Source organism: Parus major, chromosome Z, assembly GCF_001522545.3.
Source record: "Parus major isolate Abel chromosome Z, Parus_major1.1, whole genome shotgun sequence".
NCBI classification, from domain to species: Eukaryota; Metazoa; Chordata; class Aves; order Passeriformes; family Paridae; genus Parus; species Parus major.
Genome location: NC_031799.1, coordinates 43,774,244 through 43,789,946, shown reverse-complemented (window position 1 = coordinate 43,789,946; position 15,703 = coordinate 43,774,244). Strand labels below are relative to the sequence as shown.

At 40.4% G+C, this 15,703-nt stretch overlaps 1 protein-coding gene across 1 annotated transcript; it reads right to left on the bottom strand.

Moving 5' to 3' along the window:
* Positions 1–6,307: 6,307 nt before the first annotated feature.
* Positions 6,308–15,666, bottom strand: FNTA (farnesyltransferase, CAAX box, alpha). Its single transcript, XM_015614893.1, has 9 exons — positions 15,481–15,666; positions 14,668–14,753; positions 13,999–14,113; positions 13,046–13,150; positions 12,220–12,346; positions 11,727–11,875; positions 9,623–9,685; positions 8,966–9,137; positions 6,308–7,450 (listed from the first exon to the last, which is right to left on the bottom strand). Exons 1-9 carry the CDS (start codon positions 15,630–15,632, stop codon positions 7,319–7,321), a joined length of 1,101 nt encoding a protein of 366 aa, XP_015470379.1. The 5' UTR covers positions 15,633–15,666; the 3' UTR covers positions 6,308–7,318.
* Positions 15,667–15,703: the final 37 nt, after the last annotated feature.

The following is a 15,703-nucleotide window of genomic DNA, read 5'->3' as shown; positions in this document are numbered from 1 at the left end:
TGCCCAAGCTAACTCCTTTGACTTTTCTGACCAAACCTTTATGAAGAATTTAAGCCAAAACAAACACTGAAAATTCATCAAATCATTCTGTCGTCCTACAAAAATAGTCAAAACTGACCACGTACCCTTGTAATGGCATGGTTTCAGTAGGCACACTGTTCTTACAGGACCTAAAGTCACAGCACACTAGGAAATAGAAACAGCTTTTAAAAATTCTCCAGATTCCAGCTCTGCTCTCTGTTAGAAGAGGACAAAGAAAAAAAGAATTTAGCCTTTCTTGAAATTGTTTTTGCCATTCTTTTGGAGGTTAGTGATGAACAAAACAATAATCCTCTACTTGATAACCACGAATGTTGCCATTTTGACTCCAGTCCATGTGAATGAATCAGAAACACAGTGTCCCAAGCTGTTCCCTCAAGGAGGAGATATCAGGGATGTATCCTGTGTTCTTACAAAGCCTTTTTTTTGTGAACAGGAGGAAGCAATTAAAACATTATCTGCTTATCACCATAAAAACTCTTCTGCTGCCCAGATGTGCTTTTTGCACGTATTTCTCAGAGTCCTTCTGCAATACTGGTTCAGACTATGAGCTAAATTTTCATTACCCTTTGGTAATGAATGTTTTTTGGCCCTTTTCCTCTCTTCCTATCCCTACTCTCTTTCAAATCAACACCTGCACTTATTCATAAGGAATTCCCTTATTCAAAGGGAATTCAAATAATTGAGTGATTCTATTTGACCTTTTTGAGTGCAGCTCTGTGCCTGTTTTTATAACTACTGGACACTGACATACAGGAGACCGGCTACTCTTTGCAAAACTTGGTGGTTAATCTTTGGATCTGTGCACCTCTGTTTCAGAATAATTCAAGTTTGGTGCCTTATGCCTAGACTTCTCAACTCACTTGCTGGAATCATATGATGTGTGAGATGCCATGATGGGGAGATACAATGCCAGTCTCCAAAATTTGCCTCAGACTTGAGAAGGTAGCAAGGGACCTTCACGGCTGGCTCCTTTTTGATGAGGACCCTTGTGAGCAAAGGGGCACTCTAGAACTCACTTCCAAATCTCATTGATTCCAAGACTACCCAGGTTAAATGCAGCGTGGCAAAGCCTGGAGAAGCGTTTGTCTGCACTGCCTGTGTCTGCTTTGCAGGCACAGTACTGAGGAAAAGCAGGCTGAAACTCCCACAGTGTCAGTGACTACTAGCACTTGTTGAAATGAGGGGCATCTCTGTGTACACCAGGAATTTTCAAGCATATGAAGGCATGCAATTTCTGTTGTAAAAACCTGTACTATAAAGTGACAGCTGAAAACTGGCATTGTGGGATACAAACCCCAGGTTTATATGGGTCTTGTCTTGGCCATGGGTGCTGAATAGCAATCCTGCAGTAAAATCAGTTATATCTCATTGTTCTCTTCTTCTCTCCCTAGAAATTTTAGCCTGCATGGCTGAGACAAGCATGTATCTGGCAGCGTACTAGCACTTTAAAAATGAAATGAGAAAGTCAATACACTTATCTTGGAGGGAAAAGACTGCTCTTACTTGAAATGCACAAAATTGCTGTGTGTGCCAGGTGGCTCTGTCTGGTTCTGCAGTAGGTACCTATAACTGAAATAATTTGCTATAATATTCTTAGCTGTTAGTGGTGCATGACTAATGATTTTGGCTTGCCCTTTCCCAGTCATCCCTCATTTTGCCCTTCCTCCTGCAATGAAACTAGAGAAAATTTGAGTTCCAAATGCGACTTAGCTATGTCTGGGGCACTGCTAAATGACAAACAGATCTCATCAAGCTTTTGGGTTTTTTTCCACACATGCCTTCTAGCAGTAAATTAGGTCTTGCCTAAGGCATATCTCCTCACATATTTTCCCTCTGAATATCAGAAGCCAAGCAGTTTTCTATCCTCACTTTACAAGTTTTAAATTTTTCAGTTAAGGAATCCTTTGATTTAAAAATTGAAAATTGAAAATTGATAATTTGAAAATGTTCTTCTAAAACCAGATGTTTCTCATTTTCAGTTGTCCATGTGAAACTGTAGGAGTCAGGAACATCAGATGTTTTTACTCAACACTCTCTTGCTTTCATTGTAGCCTTCAGCTCAAGGCAGGGTCTTTGCAGGTCAGACCTCATGGCAGTACCACGCAGCTGGTATCAGAGTGCTGGAACAGTGCTCAGGAACCCTCCACACCTGCTCTGTAGGTACCTGCAAATAGTCATTTGGACTCACTTTGCAGAAGAGAAACTGTTAATGCAAGAGACACCCAGCAAAGCCAGTGAGCACCATATGCTATTGTATACAGGGATAGTGTGCTCTCACTGTCCTTTAGTAAAACTGGGAATAAAACTCATATTCATTGTGTGTCTGCAAGCTAGAGCAGGGGCAGATGTGCGCAAGCACCTGGCAAGAAAAGAAGGTTATCTACCTGCCACCTTCTTATCCTGGTAAGTAGGCTTTGGCAGAAGAAGGAGCACAGGGAATGTACATCAAGGATGAAAAACATGGTTCCTTTTTTTTCTTTTCCTCCTTCTGAAGTTTCTTTGTAGCAACACAAGCACTTACTCAGCTGGCTTTGGATCTGTTGGAGATGACTTGGGAAACAGTCAGGGCACATCAGAAAACCAATGAAGTAAATAACCAAATAGACCTACCCAAAGCAACCCAAAAGAATGAGAATCTTAAATACAGCAAGACGTCTTCTGCAGTTGCAAGATCACTGCTCATGAGCAGCACTGGGATAGCAGCATTGCTCCTGTCACCCAACTGTTTCAGGTGTGGACAGAGATATCACAATGCTTCTGCGAGGGGGTAATGGTAGCATGTCCTGGGACCTCAGTGCATACACACATAACAAGCAGCTGCACCTGAGTCTGAATGCTTAAGCAGGCTTGGGTGAAGTGACATAAGGCATCTCTTCATTCACTTAAACTCTCTGCATTGTGGTGACAACCTATCACCCTGAAATTACAGCCTTCTGATTGTATGGAGTATTGTATTTTCCTGTTATTTATTTTTTGATTGTTTATAATGTTGCTAGTTTCTTTGTTCATTTTTCTTTTTTCTTTTCTTTTTGTTAAACCAAAAAGGGTGAGATGTCGCCCTGAAAACTCAGCTTCTGAGCTTGCTAACATAGTTTTCTAAGGACTTTCCCAGGAGAGTAATTGTAAACATAGATTACATAGATGTACATTCTTTCTGTTACACGTCTTGTGATAGGCATCTCTCATGGCCACTGCAGTGAGAAAGTGTTATCCTGACCATCCAATCCCTGGCCGTGGTTAGAAGCCTATAAATCCTGGGAGGAAAAATAAACTCTGCTCTTTCTTTCACCACACCTTGACCTGTGTGCGTGTGATCTATTCATCTTCAGCGGTAATAACAACCCACAAGACTCAGTGTTGGCAAACCTGTGGATGAGAAAGAGAAGTCTGTCTTTGACCTTCTTTAGCAAAGTTTTCAGTCCTGCTTACCAGAAAGCAAGGAAACCGCTTTCAGACCTGCAATAGCATGCTTGACTTCCTCAGTTTGGCCCAAGTCCTCCCCTGAGTTCCAAGAAGCGGGAGTAGGTCATCTTGTCCTTCAATCTATATTCCCAGAAACAACCAGCAATGGCCAGCATTTCATTACAAGGAGACCAGATAAATTTGTCATAACAAGGCTGGCTCTAGGGGACCAAAACGTTCCAGCTGGTGAAGGCGTAGGAGTGTAGCACTCTGATTGGAGTCATGTCTCCAGAAGATGTAAACGGGCCACAAACCCCAAGTTCTGAGCAGAGGGGTTTAGTCACGGCATTATTTTTAGAACATCAGGACTAAACAGCGTCCAAATCTGTACAAGGTGTCCAGTGTCAGAGGAGACATCATTTCTATTAACAAGAAATTGCTCTCCAATTAACACCAACATGGAGATGACCATTTAGCCCCTCCCAGAATACTTGTGCTTGATGCTTGTGTGGCGCTATGTATTGAATTACCAAGCAGCTGCTCTTCCGTGTTTAATTAGCAGGAGTAAAAGTAGCGATGTTGCACGGAGGAGGTGGTGATTTCCTGCACATCAGCGGCGCCGGTGGGCTTGGGGGCGCGTGTCACAGTGTCATCTAGTGGCCAGTGTCCACCTTCTCGGCTGGGCGACAGCAGCGGCAGGGTGCAGCGATTCTAACCCCCCGAGGCTGGAATCTTATGTAGGTTTTCAGTTCTTCTTCGGAGACAGTGATGGTGATGCACCTCGTGGAGCACAGTCCCAGTCCCAAGCGGTTTCATTAGACAGATGATGTAGGCCTCAAGGCATCCTGAGTTAGGGTTTAGCTAAATTTGGTGAAGCTTCTAGTACCTTATCATAGCACATGCTTAGAGAAATGTAAATAAGTGTGTGCATCCTCAGTTTTGGGTGTCCCATCTCTCTGTAAGTCCCTCATCACCATAGCACTGCATGAACTGGCAGCTAGAACTTCGATGGAAGTGTTTCATGTGAAGGAATTATTAGAAACCTTCCTGCTTCCTTACTGAAGAATATTGCCCCTACAGAAGGTCCAGCTGAATGGCACACTCCTAATCTGCCTCAGCACAACCAGACAGCATCTGATAGAAGCACTTTGTGCTAGCAGAGGTGGTTTTGTACTGAAGAGATTAGGAAGGACTTGCACACTGTTTTGTCAGCTAAGTTCCGAAGGTGGAAAGTCAAGAATGGCTTAGTAAGACAGACAGACCTACACCAAGACAAGAACATCAGCCTCTGATGAAAGCAAGCATAGGATATGATTTCACACTTTGCTATTGCTCTATACTCCACTGAATGTTCCAGTTACACTGATTTACAAGGGAGAGTTTTATCAGTAGTTTTCCATTTAGGCACAGCTCTTCAGTAATAAGATTGTACACAAGAGTCACATCATTACACACAGTAATAACAACAGTAAATTTTCTTGTACAGCTGAACCTATTGGGACAAAAACCTTTATGATGTTTGCCCTGATCAAAGGTAGTCAGTACCAATGCCTACAGGTTAACGTCATCTGTAGCTTCCTACTCTAAGACCTTTCTCTCTACAGCTTTGTCAAGCTCCTTCTTCCACCAGAAACAATTTGTCTTGTGTGCATTAAAATTCAAGGTTTGGTAGCTGCACCTGCAACCTTTTTTCCAGTTCTAACAGCTCAGTATTTTTGTGTATGGTTGACCAGCACAAAACTGAAGTGCCTTTGCAAGAGAATTTGAAAGCTTCCTTGCAATCCAAATGACAGTAAATATAAACATTTGAAAGAAGGAACACTTCGGTTACAACAGAATGACTTTTCTTTTGGTTCCTGTTGTTTAAGCAGAACTCCCAGTCCAGCACATTTTTTTCTTGGGATTTGCATGGTTTGGTTACTTTTATTCTTCATAAGACAAGGTATTTTTTCCATTAGGAATATGTATCATTGGTAAATGGAACTCAGAAGTGCTATCATCTTTCCATGTACCATTATGCTCGCATAACAAGTATAAAACCCTACCAACTCTGTTAGAATCTTACTCATTCCTTCTAGACCCTTCTCATCACCAAGAATAAGAAGGTTGACCATATCCCCAAAAAAGGTTTTGTCAGAGGCATTCTACCTATTCTTGCCCCTATGAAGTCTATATGGCTAAAGCTAAGCTCTTCCCTCAGCCCACAAGTGACTGAGATCACATCTCAAAATACACCATGCCTGTGGACACTCTTCATCAATCCTTGTGATGACTTACTGCTGAAATTTATGCTAGTGTCTATAAAGAATACTCTGCTTTATTCCAAGTGTCCTCTGCATTTTGTGAAAGATACAGGAATGTATTAACTCCATATGCAGAGGAAAAATTCTGCTCCCTCTTAATTGATGATGTTTATTTTAAGAATTGCATTTGACCATTTCACCTTTCTGAGCTTTCTTGACTGTTAGTGGAAAATACATTACTTTGTCCTGAAGACCTTGAACACCCTGGCTGTTCAGTACTCCATATTTAGTAGAGTTTCAATTAAGAACAACTCATGGGGTAGAAACACACTTTTTGCTTTGTACTGGAGTTTCAAATGTGTTAAAAAAACCCCCAACATAAAAAAAAGGAAGAAAGAAAAAGAAGCACCCCCCAGGTAAACTCTCGCAAAGTTTGAAGTCCATGTCTGTTTTAAATGCTCATGTCACTACAAAAATGTTTACCACTGAGAAAGCAACAAAGCCACTATAAAATTACACACCTTTTGTATATCAATTCCACTTCCTGTGAGTTGTTTTGAATTTCAAGAGTGAAAGAGAATTAAAGAATTTCAAGTGTTAAAAAGTAATCTCCACTACTGTTTAATCACAGTTAAGACCTTTTAATGTTTAGTGTCAGAAAGACTGCATATTATGGAATAAACACCAGCATTTGTTTGTTTCCTCTAGTTTCCAATGACTGTTTCCAATAAAATATTTCCAATCAGACAAGCACTTCATAAGAACACAGTTTACAATAGCCATTTACTGAAAATAGGGTAGATGCATTTTTCTGGTGCAGGTATACACATCCCCCAAGGTCCTCAAAGCATTTTTCCTGGGCAGGTAAGAATTCAGGGCTCCACTGAATATATCCAGTGTACTGAAAGTTGCTGGGATAAGAATACTTCAATGCAAAAGACATCTCAATGCAATAGTATCCAATACTTATACGAAGGGTTACTTTATCTCTATTAGCATCTGAAAAGAACAAACTATGTACTTACAAGGACTAAAAGAAACACATTTAAAAAATTCAGACAAATGCTCTATTTTTATTACAAAATTACACTTGGTGTCAGTTGCATAAAACAGCATAGGCTGACAGGGTCACACAGCTGCTCCTACATAAGGCCATAGCTGCAGTGCCTACTTGCACTAACCAGGTTATTTTATATCCCCTATAGCTAAGTTATCTGCAGTCACTACTGCAGCATCTGATGAGACAGTGTTAGGAACCACAACTGGGTAAGCCAGGACATGAGAAATGGTTTTAGTGCTTCACAGAATCATAGAGTAACTTGTGTTTAAAAAAATCTCTAAAATCAAGGCCGACCATTAAGTGAGCACTCCAATATAACAGGTGTAGCTTTATGTATTTTTTGTTAGGAGCTAAAACCTTTACTTGGTACATTTCAATAATTAATCCTTAATACATTTCTTGACTGCACCTAGAGCTATCACCAGCAGCAGCAGCAACTCAGAGCTTTACAGCAATCTGCATTCCTCTTTCATTGCAATACCTACAAATGGACTTTAAACTTGTTGACGACCCTACTTAGTACAGCTTTAGTACATCTTGAAAGCTTAACACTGTTTTCTTCCATCTTCAGTTACTGTTCTTTATCCGTCAGTGTGCTGCTCTGTTCAGTACCTGAACTGTGCTTGCTCTTAAGGGACCTTCCAATGTATCTCCAGTACTCTTTTCGGATGGTGTCTTTTTCTTTAGCCAGAATTTCACACAACTATGAAAGAAAAATGAGATACTGGAGTGTTAAACCAGAAAGCTTACAGAAGCATTAACTATAAAATGCATACAACATATATTTCAGACAGTACTAGAAATACATTTCTCTGCTACATTTGTTTTATTCATGGGATTTGTAACTGTTTAATGACATCAAACTGATGACAAACCCAGCTGGTAGCCAACCAATCTGACACTACACAAAAATCCCTCCAGCCCCATTTCAGTTGTAGGAGTTTTCCTTTGACTCATTTCCATACCTACCATTCATCATCCATGCCAGCCTTATCCTGTAGTAAAGCACAGTATATTTCCTAAGAACCTTGAATGTCTTTTAGTCATCCAACAGGCTGCAAACCACTTAATTCCAAACACTGGAAGATCATTCTTTTCTTGAATCATCAATACTTTTGATGGACTGACAGGGGATCATTTATTTCTCTTTTTTTCCTCAACAGACTGTTCCAAAAAGGATCTCCATGCAAGTCAGTAACATTCCCTCATGCTACATTAAGAGTTGGTAGAGATACTTCTACATGTTTGGGTTTTTAAAAATTTTGGTCTGGGTAAGCAGCACAATAGAGGTTGATACTACTTAAAGACAAGCTATATAAGTTTTACACAGTATGAACACTACAAATATTTTAGTAAATTCCCTTTTATTATGCAGATGTCATTGACTTACTCAGTGAAATGGAGTTAAGAAATTAAGAGCTTTGATGCCTAAATAGAGAAGTCAAAATCAGTGAAATAGTATTAAGGGGGCATGAGTCTAGGTGGTACAACTGCACTTACTTACAATCTGGTCTGGAACATAACAATGAAAACAACAATGGAAAAGTGCTGAGAAAAGAACAATGTTGGAATACAAAGACTCCAGGGAAAACTACAGCTCTGATTACATCAAGTTCCAGTCAGTCCCACAATGAATGGAAAGTGTTCTTATAAAAACTACACTAAAAACTGCACCAAGGAGCAGCCAAGTATGAAGCTCTGGGAGACACACAACATTGCCAGAAGCAATGTATGCTCTGTAGGAAGTGGTGCCTGACATTTCTTACTGATACCCCAACGCCTGCTGATCATAAGCTAATTCTGTCAACTTTCTTAGAAAGAGCTAAGAAGGGCCAAACGAGCACAAGTGAGGTTCTTTGGACATGGACATTCTAAGAAAATTAATTTATTTACAGAGAAGAGAGCGAGTTACTGCTACAAAGTTAACATTGCAGACTCTGCAATTGTTCAAACATCTTTCTTCTGCAGGTAGAATTAGAGACCTTCCTTCACTACCAGGTGAAGAAAATTTAGGAAGCATTTCATAACTGAAAAATTACATTTAAATTAATGAGATCCTTGTGACTGTCCAGCTTTTGTGTTAAACTTTTCATAGACCTCTCATGATTAACAAGTAACCTGTTCTATTTATGAAAATCAATCTCATTTTGTCAAGCTATAAAACCAGACAGGAATAGACAACATCCCTGAGAAGAAAAACCAAGCTCTCAAAATATACCTCCAATGCCTTGTTCAGTGTTTCTTCCTTGTTATCGCACTGGTTTTCTAGCATATCTTCATATATGTCCACAAGAAAGGCAATCAGATAGGGTGAGCTGTGACTGGGTTGTAAATTCAGCAGTTCCTCCAGCAGATTTGGATATTTAGAAAGACCACGATCCTGAAGAATCCTAGAAAAGAGGTTAATAGGCTTGACACATAACAATGGGAAATTTGGTCTGAAAAACTGCGTTTTTGTTATGATTCCTTTACTTGGAGATAATTTTGAAATCAGTCTGTAAGTACAAGTCAGTCAGAAAGTAAGCAGCATGTGGCACTAGTACAGCCTCATGTTGTAGTAAGCTGGTATAGCTTTTGTTCAACTGAACAGAAATTAGATTGAAAGCATGTTTGTTATTTCCTATCTATGCTTTTTAACAGAGTTTCATTACAGGTCAAGTTTTTAAAAGCATGAGCAGCACCTGTAGTTCTTCCACAAGAACTACAGGGCCAGAAGCTTAGTGAAAAGTTACAGAGAAATTAAGTTAGAATATAATAACCATGTGACAGAAACACTACACTGGAACAAAAAGCAACAAGCTATTTTCAGGTAAGAAGTAGGCATCAGACACCTTCCACAGATATTCTCTTTGCCTCACGGAGAAATATGCCTCACCCTTTTAAGTAGTTCCAAGCACTCTCATTATGTGGCACTGCTGTGATCATCTCAAGAGTGTACCTGCAAGAAAAGGGTAATAGGTCATGAATGCAACCAATAACAATGTAGTTAGGGATTACCTGAATGTGCTCAGAACCTTCCAAATGCATCTCTCTAGCCTTCACTCTTTTTGCAGATCATCTCACCTGGGCAGAACAAAAATGGCTTATGATATAACCAGCAGGAGTCTCAAAAAGGCACTATGTTTTAAGTGTTCAGTTTCCTGGAGTTTATACAATAATGAATCCATTCTCAAAATTATTATTAAAGCCTCTGAGAAACAACATAATATACTCTCCTGGTATGCTAAAGGAGTAACTTGTATCCTGGTGCTCAGAAATGGGAAGGGGCTGAAAATCAGAGTAACTGAGCTCTGTTAATATGAATGCAAGTGGTATGTTCTGTAACTATTTGCAAAACTTGTTTTACAAGGCTGCACTCAAACAAACACACAGAAAGGCGGAGCTTGAGTTTTCAGCTCACACAGCCTTCTGCAGCATTTGTGTGAAAGCAGCAGTGAAGCAACTGCAGTAAAAAAAGCTGTCAAAATCTGCACCTCTGATACAGCCACAAAGCCACATTTATCTACACAAAACAGATTTGTCTTCTGGCTTTTCCTAGCATAAACAGGCTAGTTCTGATGGTTCTCAGAGGCTGCAGATACTGATAAAAGTTGTATCAGGAATACTAAAAAAATACTTGCAACTGTAACAATTTTTTAACATCCTGCAGTCAGAATGTTAATATGACAAAGACGGAGTTTATAAACCAACAATGAGTTCTATAATGACATCTGTGAAGTATTCATCTTAGCCAGTCTGGTTCTTAAGATGGTACCAAATTATCTTGAGATCAAGAGAGGATGTCCAATCTAAACTCTGGAGTGAAAAAGTTGAAGATATCCAAGTATAAGTCATGGAAATGGCTCAGATGCACTGACCTACAGGAAGGTTGTAAACTGGAAGTAAAACTTCTAGAGAGTTGCAAAGACAACCATGGAAGATGGTGAGTCTCTGTGAATAATGTACCAAAGGACATACTCAGAGATTCTGTCTTTCTTCTGAATAATAACTCTATAAAAAATCGTATATGGTTCAATTCTTAATTGTTTCTTCACTTTTGACAAATATTTTCTCATAACCATCAACCTTAATCAGCAGTCTGTGATTTAAAAACCATATGAAGAAGCCTGTCTTACCACCATGGGCAGTAAAATATACCTAGAAGCCCAGTTTGCCTTAAGTTAAACATGCAACCTAGAAACAGTGAGCACAAAACTCTTTTTTCTTGAAAACTAGCCATCTCACAGAGGTAGTTCTCTTTGTGCCAACCACATACTCCTTAAAAGCTGTATTTTTCCAGCTGCATCAAATTCCTCACAAAAGGCAACTTCTCTTCCTACAATCCAAGCCCATGTTATTGGGTTTGCATGGCCTGTTTTTTGATAGTGGGAGGTGGCTACAGGGGTAGCTTCTGTGAGAAGCTTCTTCCGTGTTCATTAGAGCCAGTAGCTCCAAAGAGCCATTAGCCTAGCTGGGCCTATTAGAAATGATGGTAATGCCTCTGTGGTAACATATTTAAGAGAGAAAAACAAAGGTGGTTGCAGAGTTTTATTCGTGGCTAAAGAAGAGCAAAGTGAGAAGACATGAGAGGAACACGCTGCAGACACTGAAGTCAGTGAGGAAGGAAGAGGGAGGAGGTGCTCTAGGCACCAGTCTAGGCAAAGACTGCCTCTCTTGCCAAACTTTCTAGGAGTAGAATACTAATGAATGACACAAGAGTATCACAGATTTTCTGCAGCTTGTCCTGCTACAACTAGTTCACCATAAACCCCAAACTTTGTCTGCATAATAAACAGCAGGTCAGGAAAACAGGTTCATGAAAGTAGCTTGCTCAGAGTAAGCTGAACTTGCTTCAGTCTAACACTTAAACTGCTAACCATGAGTGTTAGTCCCAGAAGTAAATAAAAATCAGAAAACAATGCCCACCACAACTGTGAAAGTATTCTTTTGCTTTCATGTAATGGAGACTGTTTAATGTGAGCCTGAATAGCATTACTAACCGGACTTCTCTGTCTAGGACTGCTGGGTCATCATAGCCAGTGGTGTTGAAAATTACAAAGTGCCGTTGGTTCCAAACAGAATTGTTTCTCACATCTTCTCTCAGAAGCTGGTCTACATAGTCCAGTTCATTGTCCCATAATTTGAACTCCTATGGGAATGGAAAGAAGAGAGAGTATCACAATCAAAAGGTTTTATTTATTTAAAATACATGCTCGTTCCTAAGTTGCCTGAACATTGGATAGAACCTTTCTGAAGAAATCAACAGAAAGTTAGAAAAAAAAAAAAAAAGGGACAGGTGAACTAGGAACGTGCTACACTATTCAGTGGTGCACAATCATATCAGTTCATGATTAAATTCACACACAAAACAGTAAGTAGAAAACAATCCAATTTTTTCAACTCATTTCCTGAAAGACAAGTTTATAGCTAACCTCTGCTACACATTTAAAATGCAGGTTATTTAAAGAATCAAGAGTTCTGTGAATACAATACCTGAATAACCCATTGTCTGTGTTGCCAGGCATGGTAATTTTTGGCATCTTGGTTAAGAATGTCGGCTATGAACTCAAGCTCTCGGGACGGATCCTGCAGCCACTCAACCAGCACCCGCCTGTGATGCCTAATGATCAGAGGAACGAAGTCTGAATTTTTTTTGTGAGTGTGTGGTCTGTATAAAAGTGCACCACTTGAAAAAAAGAACTTGCTAGTTAAATATTTCAAATTAAGCATACCAGAACATTTCACTTGGCTCTGAGAAATGCATGATGCATATTTATATTATAAAAAATTCTAACCACACATACACAATGGCCAATCATTTCATTTTAGACAAGTAATGTTCATCTGAAACAACATACCTCCACACTCATGGTCAAAGCCTTCAGGAGAGTAAAGTTTTCTAGTACTACATAATTTCTCAAGCATTATCAATACTGCTCTTTTGCCTATTCCTATTCATTACGGAAAAAACCCAATGACAGGCAGGCAAACTCCAAAACACAATAAAAGGAAACATACTAATTTCTATTTGTCTTCTTAGTTAGCTTTTCGCAAGTCTTGTGAGGTTTTTGTTTGTTTGGTTGGTTGGTTGGTTTTTTTTTGTTTTTAGCCTGTCAGACTTATTTTGGCAGTCTAAAAATTCAAATTAACATGAAAACAAGACCTGCTTAGCATGCCATAATCGTATGCTTAGAACAAATATCTGAAAGGAACTTTGACATGGTGCAACTCCATTTAACTCCTCCACCACAACTGGACAATTTACAAAACAATATTATCTGCAAAAATATTAAGAACAGAAAAGAAATCATGATTTTACCAGACTTGGTAGTTCTTTGGCTGATCTTCGATGATAGCTGTAATGTACTTAAGTTCCTCATGGAGATCCTTTCCCAAAGACTGCAGGAGGACTCTCCGGAAATGCCTGTATAAAAGTCAAGCATTTGAACACTGCAAAAGGACTTTCCTACAATTCACAGAGAAAAACACAGAATCACCTTTGTTCACAGTTCTTGTGAATGACATTGAATTAAAACTAGTGCAAAGAGCTAAAACTAATGCAAAAATCCTTAACCACATATCTAGTTCTGTTAAAGGGCATTCACTTATGAACAGTGGAAAGCTAGAATATGACTGATTGTAACAGTACATTATTTAAGATGGTAACAATCACGTTCAAATTAATCTGTACCCACACTAGTTTTCTGTCACAGCAACTAAGACTTCTGTGCTTGAAACAATGTAAACTTTCTGATTATATGGAAATTAGTGGAAAGAAGATGTACAAGAGGTACTTGTTAGCGTTTGTGAGTTAGAAGGCCCTACTATGAATATCAGAAATTCACTGCTTATTTATTACCTATCTGAATAGTAATCCGGCAGATCTTTTAAAATGCACTATTTAGTAAATACACAAATTATTTGTCGTCATGTTTTTATGCCTCTTCTTGAAATCAACTGAGGGCATCTTCAGCATTTTGCCATGGACACATTATCAAGTAAGTGATCTAATTTTAAACAGAAAAGTCCTTTTTGTGGCTAACCCTGACCTTGACTGATAATATCTTTAAAGCAAAATGAATGAAAACCACTGAATTAAAATGAGGCATGGAAATACTGAACAAGGGCTTTCTTTGGAAGCTCACTGGAAAGCTACACTACTCCTCTGTGTAAATTCAACTAGGCATGCCCTGATTCAACTAAGAGAAAATTAAAGACTTAAAAGGCAAGCAGTCAAATGACCACAGCAATAATCCCAAGATTACTACATACCATACTGTGTAGTTTGCAGCATTTAACTCAATGGCATCTGCTGTTAACTTGAAAGCTCTTTCGCTCCTCTCATCCCGCTGCAGAACAGCCCGGAAGTAATCATAGACATCTCGGACTAGACAGAGAATAGCATCTTAGCCAATGGCTTGAGCAGGGGGTACAGTTAATAATCCTTTGAAATTGCTTCCTATTTAATGAGCTCTAAATACATCTCTGTAAAATGACAGATACCTATTGATCTGACAGCATTTTCAACTGAGACCTGTGCATGATATCAGCACACGACAAAGCTGCACAAGGAAGTCAGAAACACACCATCAGAATAATAGTCAAAACAATCATAAAGCGTCTGTGCTGCTTAATCACACTACTTCACCAGCTGCAAGAGCTTCATGCTTTGTTTTGCTTCTACTTGTGGAAGTGCCTTGTGACATGAACCACACTGTCTGCTATATCCCCTCTTAAGCCATAGGATTTAAAAAGAGAACCTTGGCTATTAACATCTCAGAAGAAGATTCAGCTTCAGAGGTGCTTGGTGAAAACACCGCACACATTAATGAACACAATTAATTAAATTAATTTCTTCACAGTATCACTCTAGAAAATGTTATCCAAAACATGAAGCCTTGTTTCAACAATGGTTAAGGGCAGAATATATTTAAGACTTACATTTTTCACTGTAGATGATCTGAACAACAGGATTTGGCCCATCATTTTGAGGAACAGGTTCAATATCAGCCCATTCCTTCCTGTCCCTGTAAATACATGTTTTTGTGTTTTCAATGCTTCTAAAAAGCACAAAATGCTACTCAAACTATGACATGCACAAACCTGTGTCCAGTAACACATCCTTCCTCTGCACAGTCCCTACTACCTTAGCTACGTTATTATCTGTAACACAGACCAGCATATAAATAGGTAAAGTTGTAGCATAAGAAGGACATGGAGCCATTGGAGCAAGTCCAGAGCAGGGTCACGATGTTGAAGAGGACTGGAACACCCTTACAAAGACAGACTGAGAGGCTGTCCACCCTTCAGAAGAGAAGGCTGTGTGGAGACCTCAGAGCAGCCTTTCAGTATATAAAGGGGGCCTACAGGGAAGCAGGAGAGGGATTTTCCGTCAGAAGCTGTCATGATGAGACAAGGACTAATAGTACAAACTGAGAGAGAGGAAGTTTAGGTTAGATATTGGGAAGAAACTCTTTGACTGTAAAGGTGGTAAGACACTGGACCAGGCTGCCCAGAGAAGCTGTGTAAGCACCAGCTCTTGCAGTGTTCTAAGCCATGCTGGATAAGGCCTTGAGCAACCCGGTCTAGTGAAAAGGAGTGTCTGCCATTTCCCAGGTCCTCAGGTCCCTGCCCGTCCCAGCAGCTCCCTACTCCTCCGGCCCCAGCTCCGCCACCCCGCGCCCCTCACCCCATGATGTGCCGCGACGCGAAGGTCCGGCCCGGCGCCGGGGGACCTCGCCGCCGCGGCCGCACCTGTACAGTACATAGCCGGCATCTTCCCCGTCCTCCTCCTCCTCCAGCAGCTGCCCGAAGCCGCCCTCCGGCTCGCTACTGCCGCCCTCCGCGTCCCCCTCCGGCTGCAGCTCCACCGCCACCGCCGCCGCTGCCCTCCCGTCCGCTGCCATCGCTCCTCCGCCGCTTCCGGGGCCACTGCACCAGCAAGGCGGGGAGGAGCGGCCGCGCGGCTCCACAGCGC

What these genes read in the sequence shown, in the direction of transcription:
- FNTA (XM_015614893.1), bottom strand. Translation starts at nt 15,632, where the DNA reads ATGGCAGCGGACGGGAGGGCAGCGGCGGCGGTGGCGGTGGAGCTGCAG. An exon ending in CCAAAGAACTACCAAGTCTG is followed by an intron (nt 12,347 to 13,045) that starts GTAAAATCATGA and finishes TCTGATCATTAG; the next exon opens with GCATCACAGGCGGGTGCTGG. An exon ending in GTCCTAGACAGAGAAGTCCG is followed by an intron (nt 9,686 to 11,726) that starts GTTAGTAATGCT and finishes CTTTTCTTGCAG; the next exon opens with GTACACTCTTGAGATGATCA.